This window comes from Nannospalax galili, unplaced genomic scaffold (assembly GCF_000622305.1).
Source record: "Nannospalax galili isolate Female #2095 unplaced genomic scaffold, S.galili_v1.0 scaffold388, whole genome shotgun sequence".
NCBI classification, from domain to species: Eukaryota; Metazoa; Chordata; class Mammalia; order Rodentia; family Spalacidae; genus Nannospalax; species Nannospalax galili.
Window position 1 is genome coordinate 1,980,701 of NW_008360304.1, and position 17,685 is coordinate 1,998,385.

The 17,685-nt window shown below is 37.4% G+C and overlaps 1 protein-coding gene across 1 annotated transcript in view; it reads right to left on the reverse strand.

The window, feature by feature from the left end:
* Rnf17 (ring finger protein 17) overlaps positions 1-17,685 on the reverse strand; it is a 211,144-nt gene that overhangs the window by 54,960 nt on the left and 138,499 nt on the right. The window contains exons 19-22 of the mRNA XM_008824356.1: positions 16,835-16,949; positions 6,474-6,701; positions 5,106-5,256; positions 4,882-5,000 (exon numbers count right to left, since the gene is read on the reverse strand). Of these exons, the coding sequence (XP_008822578.1) occupies positions 4,882-5,000; positions 5,106-5,256; positions 6,474-6,701; positions 16,835-16,949 (613 nt within the window). The remainder of the gene's footprint in view (positions 1-4,881; positions 5,001-5,105; positions 5,257-6,473; positions 6,702-16,834; positions 16,950-17,685) is intronic.

Sequence of the window (17,685 nt, forward strand, 5' to 3'; positions counted from 1 at the left end):
AGCCTGGTGACCTGAGTTTGATCCCTGGAGACTACGTAAAGGTAGAAGGAGAGATTTAACTTCAGAGTTGTCCTCTGACATCCACTCTCTTCCTCATACATGTCCCTTTCATAAACAAACAAATGAACAAACAAACAAACTTGGCATGCCAAAGTAGGGATCCGATTTCTAATCATCAAATCTACCCCCAAAGAATAAAGAACTAGTACCACTTAAAATATCACAGGTAAAATAACACATTATCGGAAAACTCTGATTACAGTTTCTTTTTTCCTTTTTGGTGGTACTAGGATCCAACTATGGATGGCAAGCAAGCATTCTACCAATGACCTATATCTTCAACTCTTACTTTTTGGAGCCAGGGTCTCATTATGTAGCCCAGCCTAGCCTTGAACTCACTGCATAGTCCAGGTTGCTCCTGAACTTGCACTTCTCCTGTCTATTGAAATTCATACTTATGAGCGCTACAGTATTACAGATGTATATCAGCATGCCCAGCTAGGCATGGTTTCTAGACCCAGGCAAACCGTTCACTGAATATATAACTAATCTGGTCAAACTTTTCATATTAAATGGTTAACATGGGTAAACAGTTAACCGGGCACATTGTTTGACTTGAACAGGAATTAATACATGATATACTGCCCTCTTTCTTTTTTCTTTTTGAGTTGTCAAAAAGAAAATTTATTTGATTTATACTCTGGGGTAAATATCTACTCATATCTGAGCATAATACATTTTGATTACAAAAGCTCCTGCTTTAAAATTACCAGTTCTTTGCCACAACTCCGGGACCAAGTGCTAACTGCTGCTCCTACCTGTACTGATCCATCCATTCATTCATTAATTCTTTATTTTTATATTTTTTATTGAGCTTTTTAAATTTCATACTAATAGTTCTTTATCAAATTTCAATCCCCTCCCTCATCTATGCCTCCCCCATCCCCCCCACCGAACCTCATGTATTCTGCCATACATGTTAATTCCTATTCATTCAGGCATTCGTACCCAAATGTCCTTCAGTGTAAATGCATTCACTGGAGTCTAGTCAGCCCATCTAGTGAGCATATGTAAGTCATACTCTCCCTCACCCAGCAGCAATCAGTCTCGAATATTTCTCAGTCTAGTGCTGGCCCACCACCTATTTCTCTCCTCCTCTCTGGGTCCTTGTTTAATTGACTTGACACGGGTCCTGTGCAGGCCAAATTTTAAAGAATAAGAGACTGTAGAGTGTAGACTGCAGACTGTAGGTTCCTACATGGAACCTCATTCACCCATGGCTCAAGGAGGAAAGATTTTAAGAGCCAGGGTTCATGAACACAGGGAAGCAGAGGCTTCCAGGCCATTGGAAGCTTTTTCTTTTTTTTAAACAGGGGCTCACTATGTAGCCTACACTATTTACTAAGAAGACTAACAAAGCCAGATGTGGTAGTACATGCCTATAATATACCACTAGAGGGGCAGAGGTGGAACTGTTATTTTGTAGCCAGTCCAGGCTACAAAGTGAGACCCTGTCTACCCTACCAAAATAGACAGACAGGCAGACAGACATGAGTTGATTCCAAGATCTTTCTTGGAAACCAAAATCCACAGATGTTCTAATCCCTTATAGAAAGTAGTATAATGTTTACATGAACCTTGCACATTCTCACTTATATTTTAGATTATCACTATATGATTTACAATACAAAGCAAATGCTATGTAAATCATTGTTAAGTGGTATTGTTTAGGGAACTAGTACAAGGAAAAATCTCTATATGCTTAGTAAAGACTCTACAGAAAAGAATTTTGTGGAATAGCAGATTATAAGGGAGTAAGCATTCCAATTCAGATCTTGTTTATAAAGCCTAGCTTAAGAGTAAGATATTTTACCTTGAATGAAAAGTACCTAACCACTTGAAAATTCATTTCCTGATGCCTAAATAATACTTCACCTATAGCTCAAAGTATGAGAATTAAGGCAGTTAATATAGTGTCCAAAAGTGCAATGATAGCTATTTCAGGTCTAGAGATTTTCCTGTGCCTCACACTCTCTAGTACTGGGATTCTAGGCATGTGCCACCATTCTGACAATTAGATGCTTAAAATAATATTTTATCACATCTATAAGATACAATTAAAGTATGTACAGAAACTCAATTTATACAATATTAGGTATTGTATAAATTGTATAGGACTTCTGTAATGTTTAATTACAGTATTCTGATTGAACTATTTAAGATACAAGTAAAAAATAGTATAGGGTTTAGATAGTACATGGGTCTGAAATTTCTATTCCAGAGTATTGACAGAATTTAGACATATAGTATTACAACCACTATCAGTGATCACAGACAGTGGGAGAAAGTGCCTGATAGATTAGAAAACTGCTCCGTACAAACAGGTGGACAATGAAAACTAAAACTGGTAAGTGCTTCAAGAACTTTGAGCGGATGGCCCATGAGCAGTTAAAGCAGAAAAGAGTCACCAAGAAGATATTCTGTCCTGCTTCAATAAAAACAACAGGCTACAAAATAGATAAATCAGACTAATTTAGATTTATAACTTTGGGCAAGGTAACCTATTTAATTGGAGTTGTTTTAGTTATAATATTGGATAATGATGGTTCTCATATCAGTACAACTGTGAAAACTAAATGAACTTGTACATGTAGAATACATTGTATGTTATCTACCCTAGAAGACAATAAATGTTAGGTAGATTGCACAGTAGAGTATACCAGGAATTCTCTTGTGATATCCCTTTAAGAGGAAAATAGAATGGAAAAATCAGTATAGTTTTTCAATTAAAAAAAAAAAAACAGATTCAAGACTGGAGAGTAAGGTGCCTGCCTCTAAGTCTGACAACCTCAGTTCGATCCCTGGGACATGGTGGAATGAGAGAACAGACTCTTGCAAGTTGTCTGTGGCCTGGGCACCCCTCACCCAAATGAGTAAACAAAAAATACAATAAAAAACCAACCACAAGGTCACTGAAGATTTTAAAATGTTAAAGCATCTCAAAAATGTATAGCTTTTTATGAATATATTTTTAAATATTCCTATTTATACCCATGTCTGAAGCATATAAATATGATGTGTGTGCAAATTAACATGTAAATGGCTTTATAATAGGAAGCAAATTCAAGATAATCTAGAATTATAAACTTCCCTGAACAATTTGGACAGCTGTAGTCAGCACATCAATGCAGCAGGCAATGGTCTGCCAGCAGACTTGATTAGTGACAGAGCTGCTTCCTATTGGTAAAATGACATCTACTACTCTACTGCCAACAGGAACTAAGATTTATTTAGCAAAAGTTAATGACTCTTTCGAACCTCTCTCTGAAAGGAAGGTCATTATTTTTTGGCAACATTGTTACTTCAGTGACTTTATAATCTTATTTCTGTCAGTGAAGGTCCAAAATTCAAAATTTAAGTAATATCTATTGGTTTAAAAAATATGAGCATTTAAAAATTTAAACATGTTCTATAGGCTAAATATAAGGCATGTTGGTTGAATTTGGCCCATCTACTGCAGCCTATAACCTCTGACACAGAGGTATGCTTTCAAACATATTTTTACATTATAGGACAATGTAGACATTGATTTAAAAAACTATTATTTCAAATTCAAAATCAACTGGATATACCATAAATAACTGTAAATTCTGTATTTAGGTAAAAAATATCCCAATTATTAAGATGGAAAGTTCAAGTGAAAAGTAACAAGTGTCATTCAGTGGAAGCCCTTTTAAGCAGAAAAGGCCTACTAAAGGGTTTGGGGCTGTTTGGCTCTGTCTTGGCTGCACATGCCCATTTGTTTCATGCCTTCTTTTGGATGTGTGGGATGTGATAGTTCATTCACATTGCCATGATTGGGGTCTTTTAAAAATATTTATTATTTTTATTTTTATGTGTATGAGTGTATTGCCTGCATGTATGTAAGTGCACCCATGTCATGCAATGCCCACGGAGGTCAGAAGAGGGTGTTGGATTCCCCTGGAACTGGAGTTACAGATGGTAGTTAGCTGCCACATGGGTGCTGGGAATCCAGCCTGGGTCCCCTGAAAGAGCAGCCAGTGCTCTTAACTGTTGCACTCTCTCTCCAGTCCCTGACTTGGGGTCTTTTATACAGAAACATCCTCTGGTAAAAATGGAAGCTTATTGCAGTTACAGCTTAAACCACTAGGCTTTTGTTGAACAGTCTAGCTCAACTGCATAAGGAATTCCATCCAGATCAAATTAGCCCCAGGACACATAAATGCACATGTTGCTTTAAACAAAGTATACATAAACAGAATCATGTTTATAAATTTAGTGAAATTTTCTCAGAATATGCCTGCAATATTTTTCCAAGTTAGATAAGAAAATATTCTTTTTTTGGTCTTTTTGAGACAGGTCTCCCTGTAGCCCCGGCTGTCCTGGAACTCACTATGTAGACTAGGCTGGCCTTGAACTCACAGAGATCCGCCTGCCTCTGCCTCTTGAGTGCTGGGATTAAAGGTATGTGCCACCACGCCTGGCAAGAAAATATTCTTAAAAGGCAAACAGGAGAAGCTACAAATCATAAAATTTTAGTAATATGTGACAATGCTACAGATAACCTGGAACATAAAAAGTTTTGGTGGAACAAGGGTGGTATTGTCCTTTCAGTATCTCCTATGTAAATGAGGCTGGCCTTGATCTCTTTAGAGATCTGCCTGCCTCTGTCTCCTGAGTACTGGGACTACAGACATGTGCCACTACACCTGTCTTCCCTCTTCTTAAAACCCCGAGATAACTAGATTTTACAAAAATTTTGGAATATGTTAATTAAATTAAAGCTGACAGGAGATCATATTAAAATATTTAAAATGACAACATACAATAAGAAAATTAATTTACTTAGCTAAAAACTACCTTATATCAACAAGTGAGCATTCCAAAGATAATCTTCCCACTGCCTTTAGATTTTCTTGAAGTTCTCTTAAATAGTGAACACTCACTACTAGTTCAACACCCACATCATATAGAAAGACCTATAAAAACAGTAAATTTAAGTAAATGGAAATGTTAAGCAATCATACACACAAAGTTGAAAATATATTTCATTTTCAAGACTACATTTGTGACTCTGAAATTACCTCCACCAATGTGTCTGTAATCATTCTGATAATCTGGCCTCTTCGCCACTGATTTTCATCTGGGACCTTAACAGCACAGTGCATATTACTTTCCCACTTAATAGATTTCCATTCTGAATTTTCATAAGCAGCTGCCATATTTTCTTCCAAACTATAAGGATAAAAACTTTAATTTTCCAAATATTTTCTTATACAATTCTTTGACCACATATTTCTACCAACCTCCATGGTCATTCCACTCCAGTCAAACTGGGCAGTGTTCTCTGAATGTACAAAGTATGTTTCTACCTTTAACTAACTTACTTCCCTCTGCTAGAGATGAACTCTCCTCAGATACATACTAGGCTTATACTCTTCTACCTCCTTCAGTATCTATTTCAAAAGCCACTGCCAGGGCTGGAAGAGACGGCTCAGTGATGAAGAGCTAAGAGTGGGTACTGCTCCTGTAATCTTTTCAAGGACCCAAACTGGGTTCCCAGCACCCATGTAGAATGGCTCACAACCACCTATAATTCCAGCACCAGGGGATCCCATGCTCTCTTCGGGGCTAGGTGAGCATGAGCATTCACACACACACACACACACACACACACACACAAACAATATCTTTTAAAAAAGCCATTGTCGCACTCGGGAGGCAGAAGCAAGTGGATCTCTGTGAGTTCAAGGCCAGCCTGGTCTACATAATGAGTTTCAGGACAGTTGGGACTACAGGGAGACCCTAGATCAAAAAAAAAAAAAGCCATTGTCTTAATAAGACCTTCCTTGACCTTAAAACTGCTTTCCTTCTCAAATACTTTTTTCTATTACCCTTACCATCATTCCCCACATTAAATATTGTTTGCTCATCATCTCCATTTTACTATAATTTTAAGTCTATGACAGTGAAGACCCAATACTAACTATAGGATGCCATGGAAGAAGGTACTCAATAATTACTTATAACATAGCTACTTATGAAATATATTTTAATATTATGAAAATAGCCAAAAAAGATATTGTACTTTAAAGTTTAGAGAGTGAAGTTAGTTGAAATAATCTTGCTATTTTCAAAATTCTACACTATGACTTCTGGATATTTGAAACAAAGTATAAGATGAATAAAATCATGGGCAGGGGATGGAGAGATGGCTCAGCAGTTAAGAGCCCTGGTTGCTCTTACAGAAGACCCAGGTTCGAATCTCAGACCCACATGGTGGCTAACAATTGTCCATAATTCCAGTTCCAGGGGATCTGAAACCCTCCTTTGTCCTTCGTGGTTAATGCATGACACTGGTTCATTTACATCCATGCAGGCATAGTACTCACACACATAAAAATAAATAAAAAATAAAATCATAGGCAACATGTTTTCATTATATGTTATACCTATTAAGTAAGCTTTCTGTTAGTAACCATTGAACATGTATCTTCTCAGGTGATATTACATTACATATATTTACAGGCAGTTCCTTGTTATATAATGACTGGAAATTCTCATTTGGTAGAGACTGTATAGACATAGGACTTAAATTGTTTATTTCGTTTGAAATAATTTCTTCAGGAGAAGGATCCCAAACTTCGAGATGCTTTTTAGAATTATCTTTGAGGGTATATCTGAAAGGTAACAAGTTGGCAAAAAAAAATTAGCAAACTGTTTGTATTTGCTTATATTTTAGAGATTAATAAGTTTCAGCTGTGCTTTTATGCTTTCCAACTTTGATATTAATAGCAACTAATAAAATTAGTTTTTTCTTTAAAAAAAGCACTGAACACCAAACAAGGACAAAAAAGAAAAGCCAAAATGAAATTTTCTACTTTAAATCATTTAAATATTTTTGATTGATTGATTTTACTTACATGTGTGTTTTGCCTAAAAGTATGTAAGTGCACCACAAACATGTAATGCCTGCGGAGGCCAGAAGATTCACTGGAACTGGAATTACAGACAGTTGTGGGCTGCCATGTGGATGCCGGAAACTGAACTCTGATCGTCTGGTAGAGCAGTCAGGGCTCTTAACTGTTGAGCAATCTCTCCAGCTGCTAAACTTTCTACTTTAAAAAGTTTGACATTCTATACTCATGGTTTTGGCAACTTGAATAGTTACCTGGCTAAAAAGTATCAATCAGTTTTCTGTGAAGAATACAATTACTACAAAATATATTAAGCAAAATAAGAAACTATTACGTTTAATAGATTACTAAATGTAGACAACTATACTGTTTTAAGAAAAAACATTTAATATCTTTCACAATAACCTGAGAACTAGCTCACAAAAGTCACTCATGATTTTTGTTGCTAAATCTAATGGACAGTTTTCAGCTGAACTCTTAATACTAGCTACTCTTCTTAAAATACTATCTTTCTGGGGTTGGACATTTAGCTCAGTGGTAGAGCGCTTGCCTAGCAAGTGCAAGGCCCTGGGTTCAGTCCTCAGCTCCAAAAAAAAAATACTATCTTTCTTTGTTCCTACTTTTACTTCAATCTCAGGCTCATGATCTACCAGTGTTTGGAACTCTTTTTCCCTGTACAAGTAATATTCCACAGGGCTTCATCTTCACTGAAAGAATGTAAAAAGCATTTCATCCTTTGTCATCTATCATTTATGTATTACTAACCCCATTTAAATAACATCATTAGCTCTCTTCTGACTTCCAAATTTATGTCTATTTCCTTTATGCAGTTAAAATTATCAGGTATGTACTGTGAGCCAGCACAGTGTTAGATATGCAGTGAAGAAAATATCCAGGGTCCTTGTCCTCACAGAGTTTACAGTGCAGTAGCTTCTCCTTACTCACAGCATGTATTTTTAAGACCTCTAGTGGATGCTTGAGTCTGCATAAAACCCTGTATGTATTGTTTTTCTACACTATATACCTATGATTAAGTTTACTGTAGAAATTACAGTAAGAGAGTAATGAGAGTAACAAAACAGAACAAGTATAATAATAGACTGTAATAGAAATTATTTAAATTGTACAAATTGTTTATTTCTTGAAATTTTCACTAAATAGTTTTGGACTGCAGTTGACAACACTTAACTGAAACTGTGGAATGGACACTCATAGATAAGAGTGAGGCTTCTAAGCTGGAGAGATGAATTAGCAGTTAAGAGCTCTGACTGTTCTTCCAGAGGACCTGGGTTTGGTTCCCAGCATCCACATGGCGACTAACAACCCTCTGTAACTCCAGTTTCAGTGGATACAGTGCTCTCTTTTGGCCTTCATGAGTTTACATGAGTGTACTTATACGCATGCAGGCAAAACACTCATACACATAAATAAATAAAAATATTAAAAAGAATGAACTTTCTATACAGTGTAGACAGGAAATTTACATAAACAAGATGTTATAAACTAAAAGAACACAAATGTCAAGAAAAATCTAACCTAGTCTAGGGGTCAGGGATGGTCTCTAAGTGGCAGATCAGCTGACATTTAAGAGAAAGGAGTAGGCAGCTAAGCAATCTAGCGAATCAAGGAAAACATGCAGCTCTGACATAGTGAGCCATTAGGAAGAAGCATGGGTCTTGAGGTAGTAAGGGCCCAGACAACATGGGCAACATTGTTTTATAAAAGATGGTACACAGTGCACTCAGTAGGTAGGCCTAGTAGAGACTCAAGTAGACAAGCAGATCGTGAAAGTTCTTCTCAGTTGTCAGATGGGCTGGGGCAACAGACAGCATGAGAACATTTAGGAGAGAAAGAATTATCTGGGGTTGCCAGAGCACCAGGAGTGGCTTTATTTGAGTAAAAGTAAGCTTCAAGACCCCACTTGTGCATGGGTTCCTTGGAGGGACCCAAGCAATGTTTTTCTGAAAAATTTCTCATAATTAAGACAATTTTAAAATTAATTTGTATATTTTTAAAAATTGTGCTAAATACCCATGAAATGTACTATTTTAACTTTTTTCAGTATACATCTCAGGGCACTAAATATGGTAATATTATTGCAAAATCATCGCCATTATCCATCCCTAGAGTTTCCATCTTGCAAAGCTAAAACTATATTTATTAGGCATTAACTTCTTATTTTCTTCCTATCCTCATAGCTATAGCAATCACTATTTTTTCTGTCTCTGATTTTGATTGTTTGAACAATCTCATATAATTGGAATCATGTAATATTTTTTGCGGTGGCTTAATATAAAAAGGTTCATCCATTTGGTACTATATTAGTTACTCATTTTATTGCTGTGACAAAATACCTGACAAAAGCAACTTAAGGCTTATTTTGGTTCACAGTTCTAGCAGATATAGTCCATCAAGGCAGGGAAGGTATGGTGGCAGAAGGTGCCTGGTTAGGAAGCAAACAGTGATAATGCTTGTGCTCAGCTTACTTTCTCCTTTTCATTCAGTCCAGGACTGGAGCCCATGGAATTGGCTGCTCATATTTAGGATGGGTCTTCCCACTTCAATTACATAATCCCTCAGAGACAAGCCCAGATACTGTTTCCATGGAGATCCTAAATCTTGACAATCAAGATTAACCAACATGGATGCTATATCAGAATTTTATTGTGTATGTATGTGTATGTGGGTACGTTTGCTCTGTGTATATGTGTAGATGTTGGGTGTCGTCCTCTATCATTCTCTATCTTATTCTGTGAGACAAAGTCTCTCACTGAATCCAAATCATGCTGTTTCAGCTAGACCAGTGAGCCCCAGGGATCTGCTTATCTCCTCCATCAAGCACTGGGTTTAAAGATGCCTGCATGCACATGGCTTTTATATGCATGCTGCAGATCTGAACTCAGGTCCTCATGCTTGCACAGCAAACACTTTATCCACTAAGCCATCTCCCCAGGCCCAGAATTTCTTTTTTAAAGCCGAATAATGTTCAATTATCTGTGCAAACCACATGGTGCTTATTTATCCATCCACTGATGGAAAGTTGAGTTGCTGCCATGTTTTACTTCTTGAGAATAGTGCTGTTATGACAATAAATGTAATATGACAGGACTGTGATTTCAATTCTTTTTGAGAATACACTCAGTAGAATTGCTAGACTATTATCTACTAGAACTACTGAAAAAAAGCCCAAGCCCAAAATTCTGGTTCACAGCAGAATTTTACCAGACTTTCAAAGCAGATTTACAATCAATACTACTTAGATTAAAAAAGGAACAAAGGGAAAATTCCCAATTTCCTTTTAATAAAGTCAGCATTATTGTAATACCATAACCAGGTAAAGACACATCAAAAAAAAATCCCATAGGCCCGTATGCCTAATGAACACAGATGCAAAATTTTTCAACAAAATACTCACAAACTGCATACAGACACACATCAAAAAGATCATCCACCAGGTTCAAGTTGGCTTTATTCCAGAGATGCAGGGATGCTTTAATATACATAAGTCAATAAATGTAATAATTCATATAAATGGACTTAAAGGCAAAAATCACATGATCATCTCAATAGATGCAGAAAAGGCCTTTGACAAAATCCAACATGCATTTATGATAAAAGTCCTAGAGGAAATTAGACCAGAGGGAACATGCCTCAACATAAGTAAAGCTATATACAAAAAACCCACAGCCAGTATCATTCTAAACGGAGAAAAACTGGAAGCATTCTCATTAAAATCAGGAACCAGACAAGGATGTCCACTATCCTGTCTGCTTTTCAATATAGGGCTTGAAACTCTTGCTAGAGCAGTAAGACAAGAAAGAAATTAAAGGGGTACTAATTGGAAAAGAAGAGGTCAAATTATCACTATTTGCAGATATTACATGATACATATGAGATCCAAACTTTTCTAGAAACATTAAAACTTCTAGAAATGATCAACATTTTTAGCAAGGTAGCAGGATACAAAATCAATTTATAAAAATTCAATATCCTTTCTATATACTAATAACAAGCAATCAGAGCTAGTTCATGGAAATATAGCCATTCACAACAGACTTTAAAAAATTCTAGGAATAAACCTAACCAAATCCATTAAAAGACCTCTACAATGAAAATTTTAAATCTTTGAAAAAAGAGATTTAGGAAGACAGAAGATGTTTTCATGGATTGGTAGAATTAATATAGTGAAAATGACCATTCTATCAAAAGCAATTTATAGATTCAATGAAATTCCAATCAAAATCTCTGTGACATTCTTCACAGAAAGTCATCCTAAAAAATTCATATGGAATCATAAATAACCCTGGATCTCCAAAGCAATCTGGAGTACAATGCTGATCTCAAATTATATTACAGAGCTATAATCATAAAAATAGCATGGTATTGGCACAAAAACAGACATGTAGATCAATGGAACAAAATAGAAGATCCAAATATTAGTGCATGCAATTTCAGTCATCTAATATTTGACAAAGGTGCCAAGACATACACTGGAGGAAAGACAGCATCTTTAACAAATTGTACTAGGAAAACTGGATCTTCATGTGTAAAAGAATGAAATTAGGCCTTTTTCTATCACCCTGCACAAAAGTCAACTTCAAATGGATCAAAGAGGTCAATGTAAAATCTGAAATGCTGAAACTGTTAGAAGAAAACATAGGCAATACCTTAAAAAATGTAGGTGCAGGAGAGGATTTTCTAAGTTGGACATCAATTGCTCAGGAATTAAAGTCAACAATTGACAAGTGGGACCTCATTAAACTAAAATCCTTCTGTACAGCAAAGGAAACAACCAATGGAGTAAAGAGGAAACCCACAACGTGGGAAAAATCTTCACCAGCTACACATACAACAGAGGATTAATATCCAGAAAATACAAATAACTCAAAAAACAAAGAATCAAGAAAATAAATGATCCAATTAAAAAATGGGCTATGGATCTGAACAGAGAGCTCTCAAAAGAAGAAATAAAAATGGCTAATAAACACCTTAAAATTATTCCTTAGTAATTAGGAAAATGAAAATCAAAACTACTGTTTTTAAAAAAATATTTTATTTATTATTTTTATTTTATCTGTATGAGTGTATTGCCTGCGTGTATGTGAGAAGAGGGCTTCGAATTCCCTGGAACTGGAGTTAAGGACGGTTCGTAGCCACCATGTGGGTGCTGGGAATCAAACCTGGGTCCTCTGCAAGATAAGTCAGTGCTCTTAACCACTAAGCCATCTCTCCAGCCCCTGAAAATCAAAACTACTTTTAAAATTTCATCTTACCCGAGTCAGAATGGCTAAGACTAAGAGAACAAACAACACCAAATACTGGCAAGGATGCTGGAAAAAGGGAACACTCATTCACTGCTGGTGGGATTGTAAAGTGGTGCAACCACTGTGGAAATCAGTGTGGAAAACTTTTTCAAAACTAAAAATAAAGTCAGGCGTGGTGGTGCACATCTTTAATCCCAGGAGAGCCAGAGAAGGCAGATCTCTGTGAGTTCAAGGCCAACCTGGTCTACATAGTGAGTTCCGGGCCAGCTGGAGCTACAGGAAGAATCGGTCTCAAATAGACCAAAAAACAATAACAAAAACAAAAATCAGTATAGTGGCTGAGATCTCAGCAGACTGCCAAAGAGTACCAGGTTCTGGCCTCCCTCTGGCATAGGGGGTGAGAACGCAGGGGACTGCCTGAGAGCGCCTGGATCCTGCCTCTACGTGATGAAGCCTTTGAAAGGGAACTTGCACAGATTCTACCCACTCCAATAGCTATCAAAATACCTGAAAGCAAATCCTGAATCCATTACTCTCAAGTCCAGCCTTGGTAGACAAACGAAAAATGAGAAGGAACCCAATAGAAGGATGCTTTTGGTAGCCCTTGTCAAGAAATTCCAATGGACTCTCATATGAACATTTGAAAATTGCCCTGTTCAGACTTTTTTCTAGTTCCCTGTCTAGAACTTGTAATGCTAAATATTCTTGCCTTTACTTCTCCTTCACATCTCCTATTCATGATTCAAGGACATTCTTTTCCCCCTACAGAAAAAGAGTTATGCAATTTGGGAGTTTTTTAGATAGACCCAATGAAGGGGTACTCCAATAGCCTCACCCTGTGTCCCTGTTCAGCATGGAAGAAGCCAGCGCAGTCTGTGTCCTGATTCCCTATTGGAAATTTGGGTAACCTCTTCAGAGGATGCTGTGATAAGAATAGGAGGTAGGAATTGGCTAGGCAGTTAGGGTAAAAAGACCCCAAAGAAAAATAGCCAGTTTCTTGGCTAAAACTCACATGTCCTTGGGTCTCTTAGCAACATACTCCATTCCAAAGGCTAAAAATGTCGAAAGTATTTGGGAGCTTTTATCTAATCCTTAAAAGATTTTAGGGTTACCTCTTCAGAGGGGGGAATGTTAGAGTAGCCAAAAGCCTCATAAAAATAAATAAAATCAAAGAAGAAGAAAGTATATGAAGCTATAGGAAAAAAGTGACGGGGAGATACGGGAGGAGTTGGAGGGGAGGGAGTGGCCATGGATTTGATCAAAACACCTTATATGCGTGTATGAAATTCTCAATAAATTATTTAACAAAATAAAATATGTTCAGGGAAAAAAAAGAAAGTTCATGGACTTTTAATTAACTGCTGATGAGTGGCTGGGAGCAGATTTATAAACAGGCCTGTCTTATTTCATTGCCCTGAGCCTTTGTGCCAATTTCCAGAGCACTTGAGGCAATCAAGAATATAACAAAAGATTATTTATGCACTAAAAACCAAAACAAAACAAAAAACAAAACAAAAACAAAAAAATAAATCTACCATTTGATCTGGTTATACCACTCCTTGGCATATATCTAAAGGACCCAACATCCTACCACAGAAATACTTGTACAGCCATGTTTGCTGCTGCTCTTTTCCCAATGGAAATAGCTTTGTTTTTAGATCAATGGAACAAAGAAATAGAAACAACCTAAATGTTCCCCAACTGATGACTGGATAATGAAAATGTGGTACATTTACACAGTGGAGTTCTATTCAGCAGTAAAGAAAAACAAAATAATGGAATCTGCAGGTAAATGGATGGAACCAGAAACTATTAAACTCAGACTCAGAAAAACAAGTGATGTATGTTCTCTCTCATTTGTGGCTCTTAGCTCCAAATCCTTACAGACAGGAGAAACTTGCTTTCAAGTTGTTGGTCAGGGTAGTCCAAAAGACTCCCATGGGAGTGCCTCTCAGAACTTGAAGGTAAAACTCTATTGCTGACAACAGGACATACTTTGGACACAGGACTTGGAGCAATCCTGCTGGAACTGACCTGGAAGCCTCCTCCCTGAAGACTAGCTCTCATAGTTCTAGAGGATACTATGTAAACTGCTAAGGGAGAAAAATCAATCAATGGTTCAGCCCAGATGGAGACTAATAACCACAATGAATGGCAGAGAAAACTATCTCTATTGGTGCAGTAGTGACACTTTTATTTAGGGAATAATCAACAGCTCTCTAATTGGACTTAAAGCCCTTTCAATGGGAGGGAAGTCATATATGGTACTGTAAACATAGCCAAATATACATGGCTTGAAGGGTCACATATCCTAGGGAAAAACCTGTGTCTGTCATATCCCTAGACAAATGTAATTTCTTACTATAAGCTAAATATGTATCCTTATATTTATAGACAACTGTACCTCTCACCACTCATTGAAGAAGCTTCTTTTTTTTTTTTTTTTAGCAACAGATGGAGATTATTACAGAGTTCCATAATGGCTCAGAGATTAAGCGTCTGTGAGATACTCAACCCTAGGTGACACAACTACAATACAATCTCTACACCTAAGGTTCAGGGAACACAGTGGAGCAGGGGGCAGAGAGAATATTAACGCACCTTTCAATTTTCACCAGAGAGGCTTCCTCATGCAGCAGATGGTGATTAACACAGAAAGCCACAACTGGCCAAAATATAGAGAATAAGACTTCAGAGTGTGTGCCCCTGGATAGGACTCCTAAATCTCTGCCACCCAGTGCTCAAAAACCATTGTAGAAGGGGGTCGGGGGCAGATTCTAAGAGACAGGGATGGGGGATGACCAGAAGGAAACAAGAGTTTTTCAGGCTGCTGGGAAGATGCTCATATGAACTTACAATAATGGCAACAGCATGTACAAGACCCTTGCAAACTCAAACCAGACCAAAAAAGAAAGAAAGAAAAAGCCCGTATAGAAGGGGAAATGGGTAAGCAGCCCTTACCTTAGCTGAGGAACTACTGGCAACTGATCTCTGTTGGGTGAGGGAGAGCTCGTCTTCTTTTAGGGAATGACAATAGCTAGGTTTACCAGGCTGCAGTGGATGAACTCACACTGAGAGACATTTGGGGATGCAATCTTGATTTGATAGGCCTTAACATAGATGACAGAATTCATGAAATCTGGTGGGTGAGCTATGGGGGTTGCAGATAGTGGAAAGAGTCTAAAAATGGTTAGATGTATTATATGAAATGTGCAAAATTCAATAAAAAATTTAAAAATACTAAAAAGAACTTAAACTACACTTAAAACTTAAAAATAAAATCCCACACTGTTAGGTACTTACTTAAGAGAAAATAATATATATGTGGTTACAAAGACTTATGTACAAATGCATTTATAAGCTTATTCATGAAATCACCTACAAATGGAAATAATTTAAATGTTCAATAATTAATGAGTGAATAAAGTTGTGCCACATTTGTATAATGGAACACTAGCAATACAAATGAACTACTTATATGTGTAATAACACAGGAGCAGTATGCTAAGAGAAAGAATCCAGACGCAAAAGGTATTCACAGTATTACTGTTTATAAAAAGTTGTGGGAAAGTTGGAATTATGGGGACAGAATTAGATCAATGGTTGCTAGGGGCTGGCTAGAGGAGAGGCACTGACTTAAAAGGAGGAAAATGGAACTGTATTGGTGTCATGAAAATATTCTATCCTTTGACTATGATGATGGATATATGACTATGTGTTTGTCAAAATTCATTTAACTATGGATCTTAAAGAAATCCTGGCTTTGGAGGCTGGAGTGATAGCTTAGTTAGCAAAGCGTTGCTATGCAAGCATGAGAACCTGAGTTTGATCCCCAGCTCCCACATAAAAAAACAGGCATGGTGGCATATCCCTGTTATCCTGGTGCTTCAGAGATAGAGAGACAGGTGGATCCCTGGGTCTCACTGGCTAGCCAGCCTAGCCCAATTATGTGAGCCTCAGGTGCCAGTGAGATAAACTGTCAAAAAACCAAAGTAGGGGCTGGAGTGATGACTCAGTGGTTAAGAGCACTGGCTGCTCTTGCAGAGGACCCAGGTTTGATTCCCAGCACTTACATGGTGGCTAACAATTGTAACTCCAATTTCAGGGGATCTGACTCCTTCTGACCTCTGTGGGCATTGCACAACACATGCAACCAATACACTCATACATATTGAAAAAAAAAAAAGAGTGACCCTGAGGAATGATACTGGGGGTTGACCTTTGGCCTCCACATATATACTCAAACACAGGTGCAAGTACCCTCACCCCCACGAAACCCAAGCACTTAAAAGGAAAATCTCGATATAGTTTCAAGTGTTTACTTTCATTTCTTTCCCTTCCTCACTTGAAACTTACAGTAGGAAAGGGACAGGCTCTTGCACTTCTGCCGAGTATGAGCATAATAATACTTTAACTTGGCTAAAGTTTAAACGTCCATCCCTTCAAGCCCAGGAAAACAAAAATTTCCCTAAATGGCAATGGGGACTCTGTCACTATCCTCATTCTCTGCTGATTGCCAATTACTGTGATTACCTTTCTTTTTTTAAAGCAGGAAGAGGGAAATTCTAGTTTCCCTTCTTGTGGTTAAAATGTTACATATGAACCAAAGTGAAATTTTACCTGTCTACTTACCCTGCTTCATAAGAGGCAAGGCCTTCCTTGACGAGTTGGTCATTAATGCTAGTAGTTGTTCCAGGAGCCCGGGAATCGAAAAGCTCAACTAAGAGCAGATTATTTTCCAGAATCTCTGTAAAAATCAAGACTAGTTTGGAGGAAAGAAATAATTGTGCTACAAAGTACACCAAATGATGTCTGCATTGGTGGTATAGTGGTGAGCATAGCTGCCTTCCAAAGTACACCAAATGAGGAAATTAGTTTTTAAACAACTGGAAGCAATTTCTGTCTTTTGCATACAATAGATTTCTGGCTGAAATATCACAGTCTTTCTAGGAGTCAAAAGGCAGCATTCTGCAGAGAGCTACTATCAATGTATCTGTAGCTTATAACATGTAGAAATTAGTACAAATTTTGTTTTAGGTTTCTGTGTACTATTTGTTCTATAAAAACCCAAGGGCAGTTTAAAAATTTTTTATTTAAAGGCTGGAGAAATGGCTCAGAGGTTAAGAGCACTGACTGCACTTGCAGAGGATCTGGGATTTATTCCCAGCACCCACATGGTGGCTAACAACTGGTGTGTAACTCCAGTTCCAGGGGATCTGACGCCCTCTTCTGACCTTTATTGGCACTGCACGACATGGGTGCACTTACATACAGGCAGGCAATACACTCATACACATAAAATAAAAAAAATAAAAATAAAATATTAAAGAAGTTTTTTGATTCAGAAAATATAAATTAACAGATTTTCTTTCTTTCTTTTTTTTTGAGACAGGGTCTCCTTGTAGCCACAGGCTGGCCTGAAACTCACTATGTAGAACAGTCTGGCCTCCATCTCACAGAGACCCATCTGCTTCTGCCTCCCA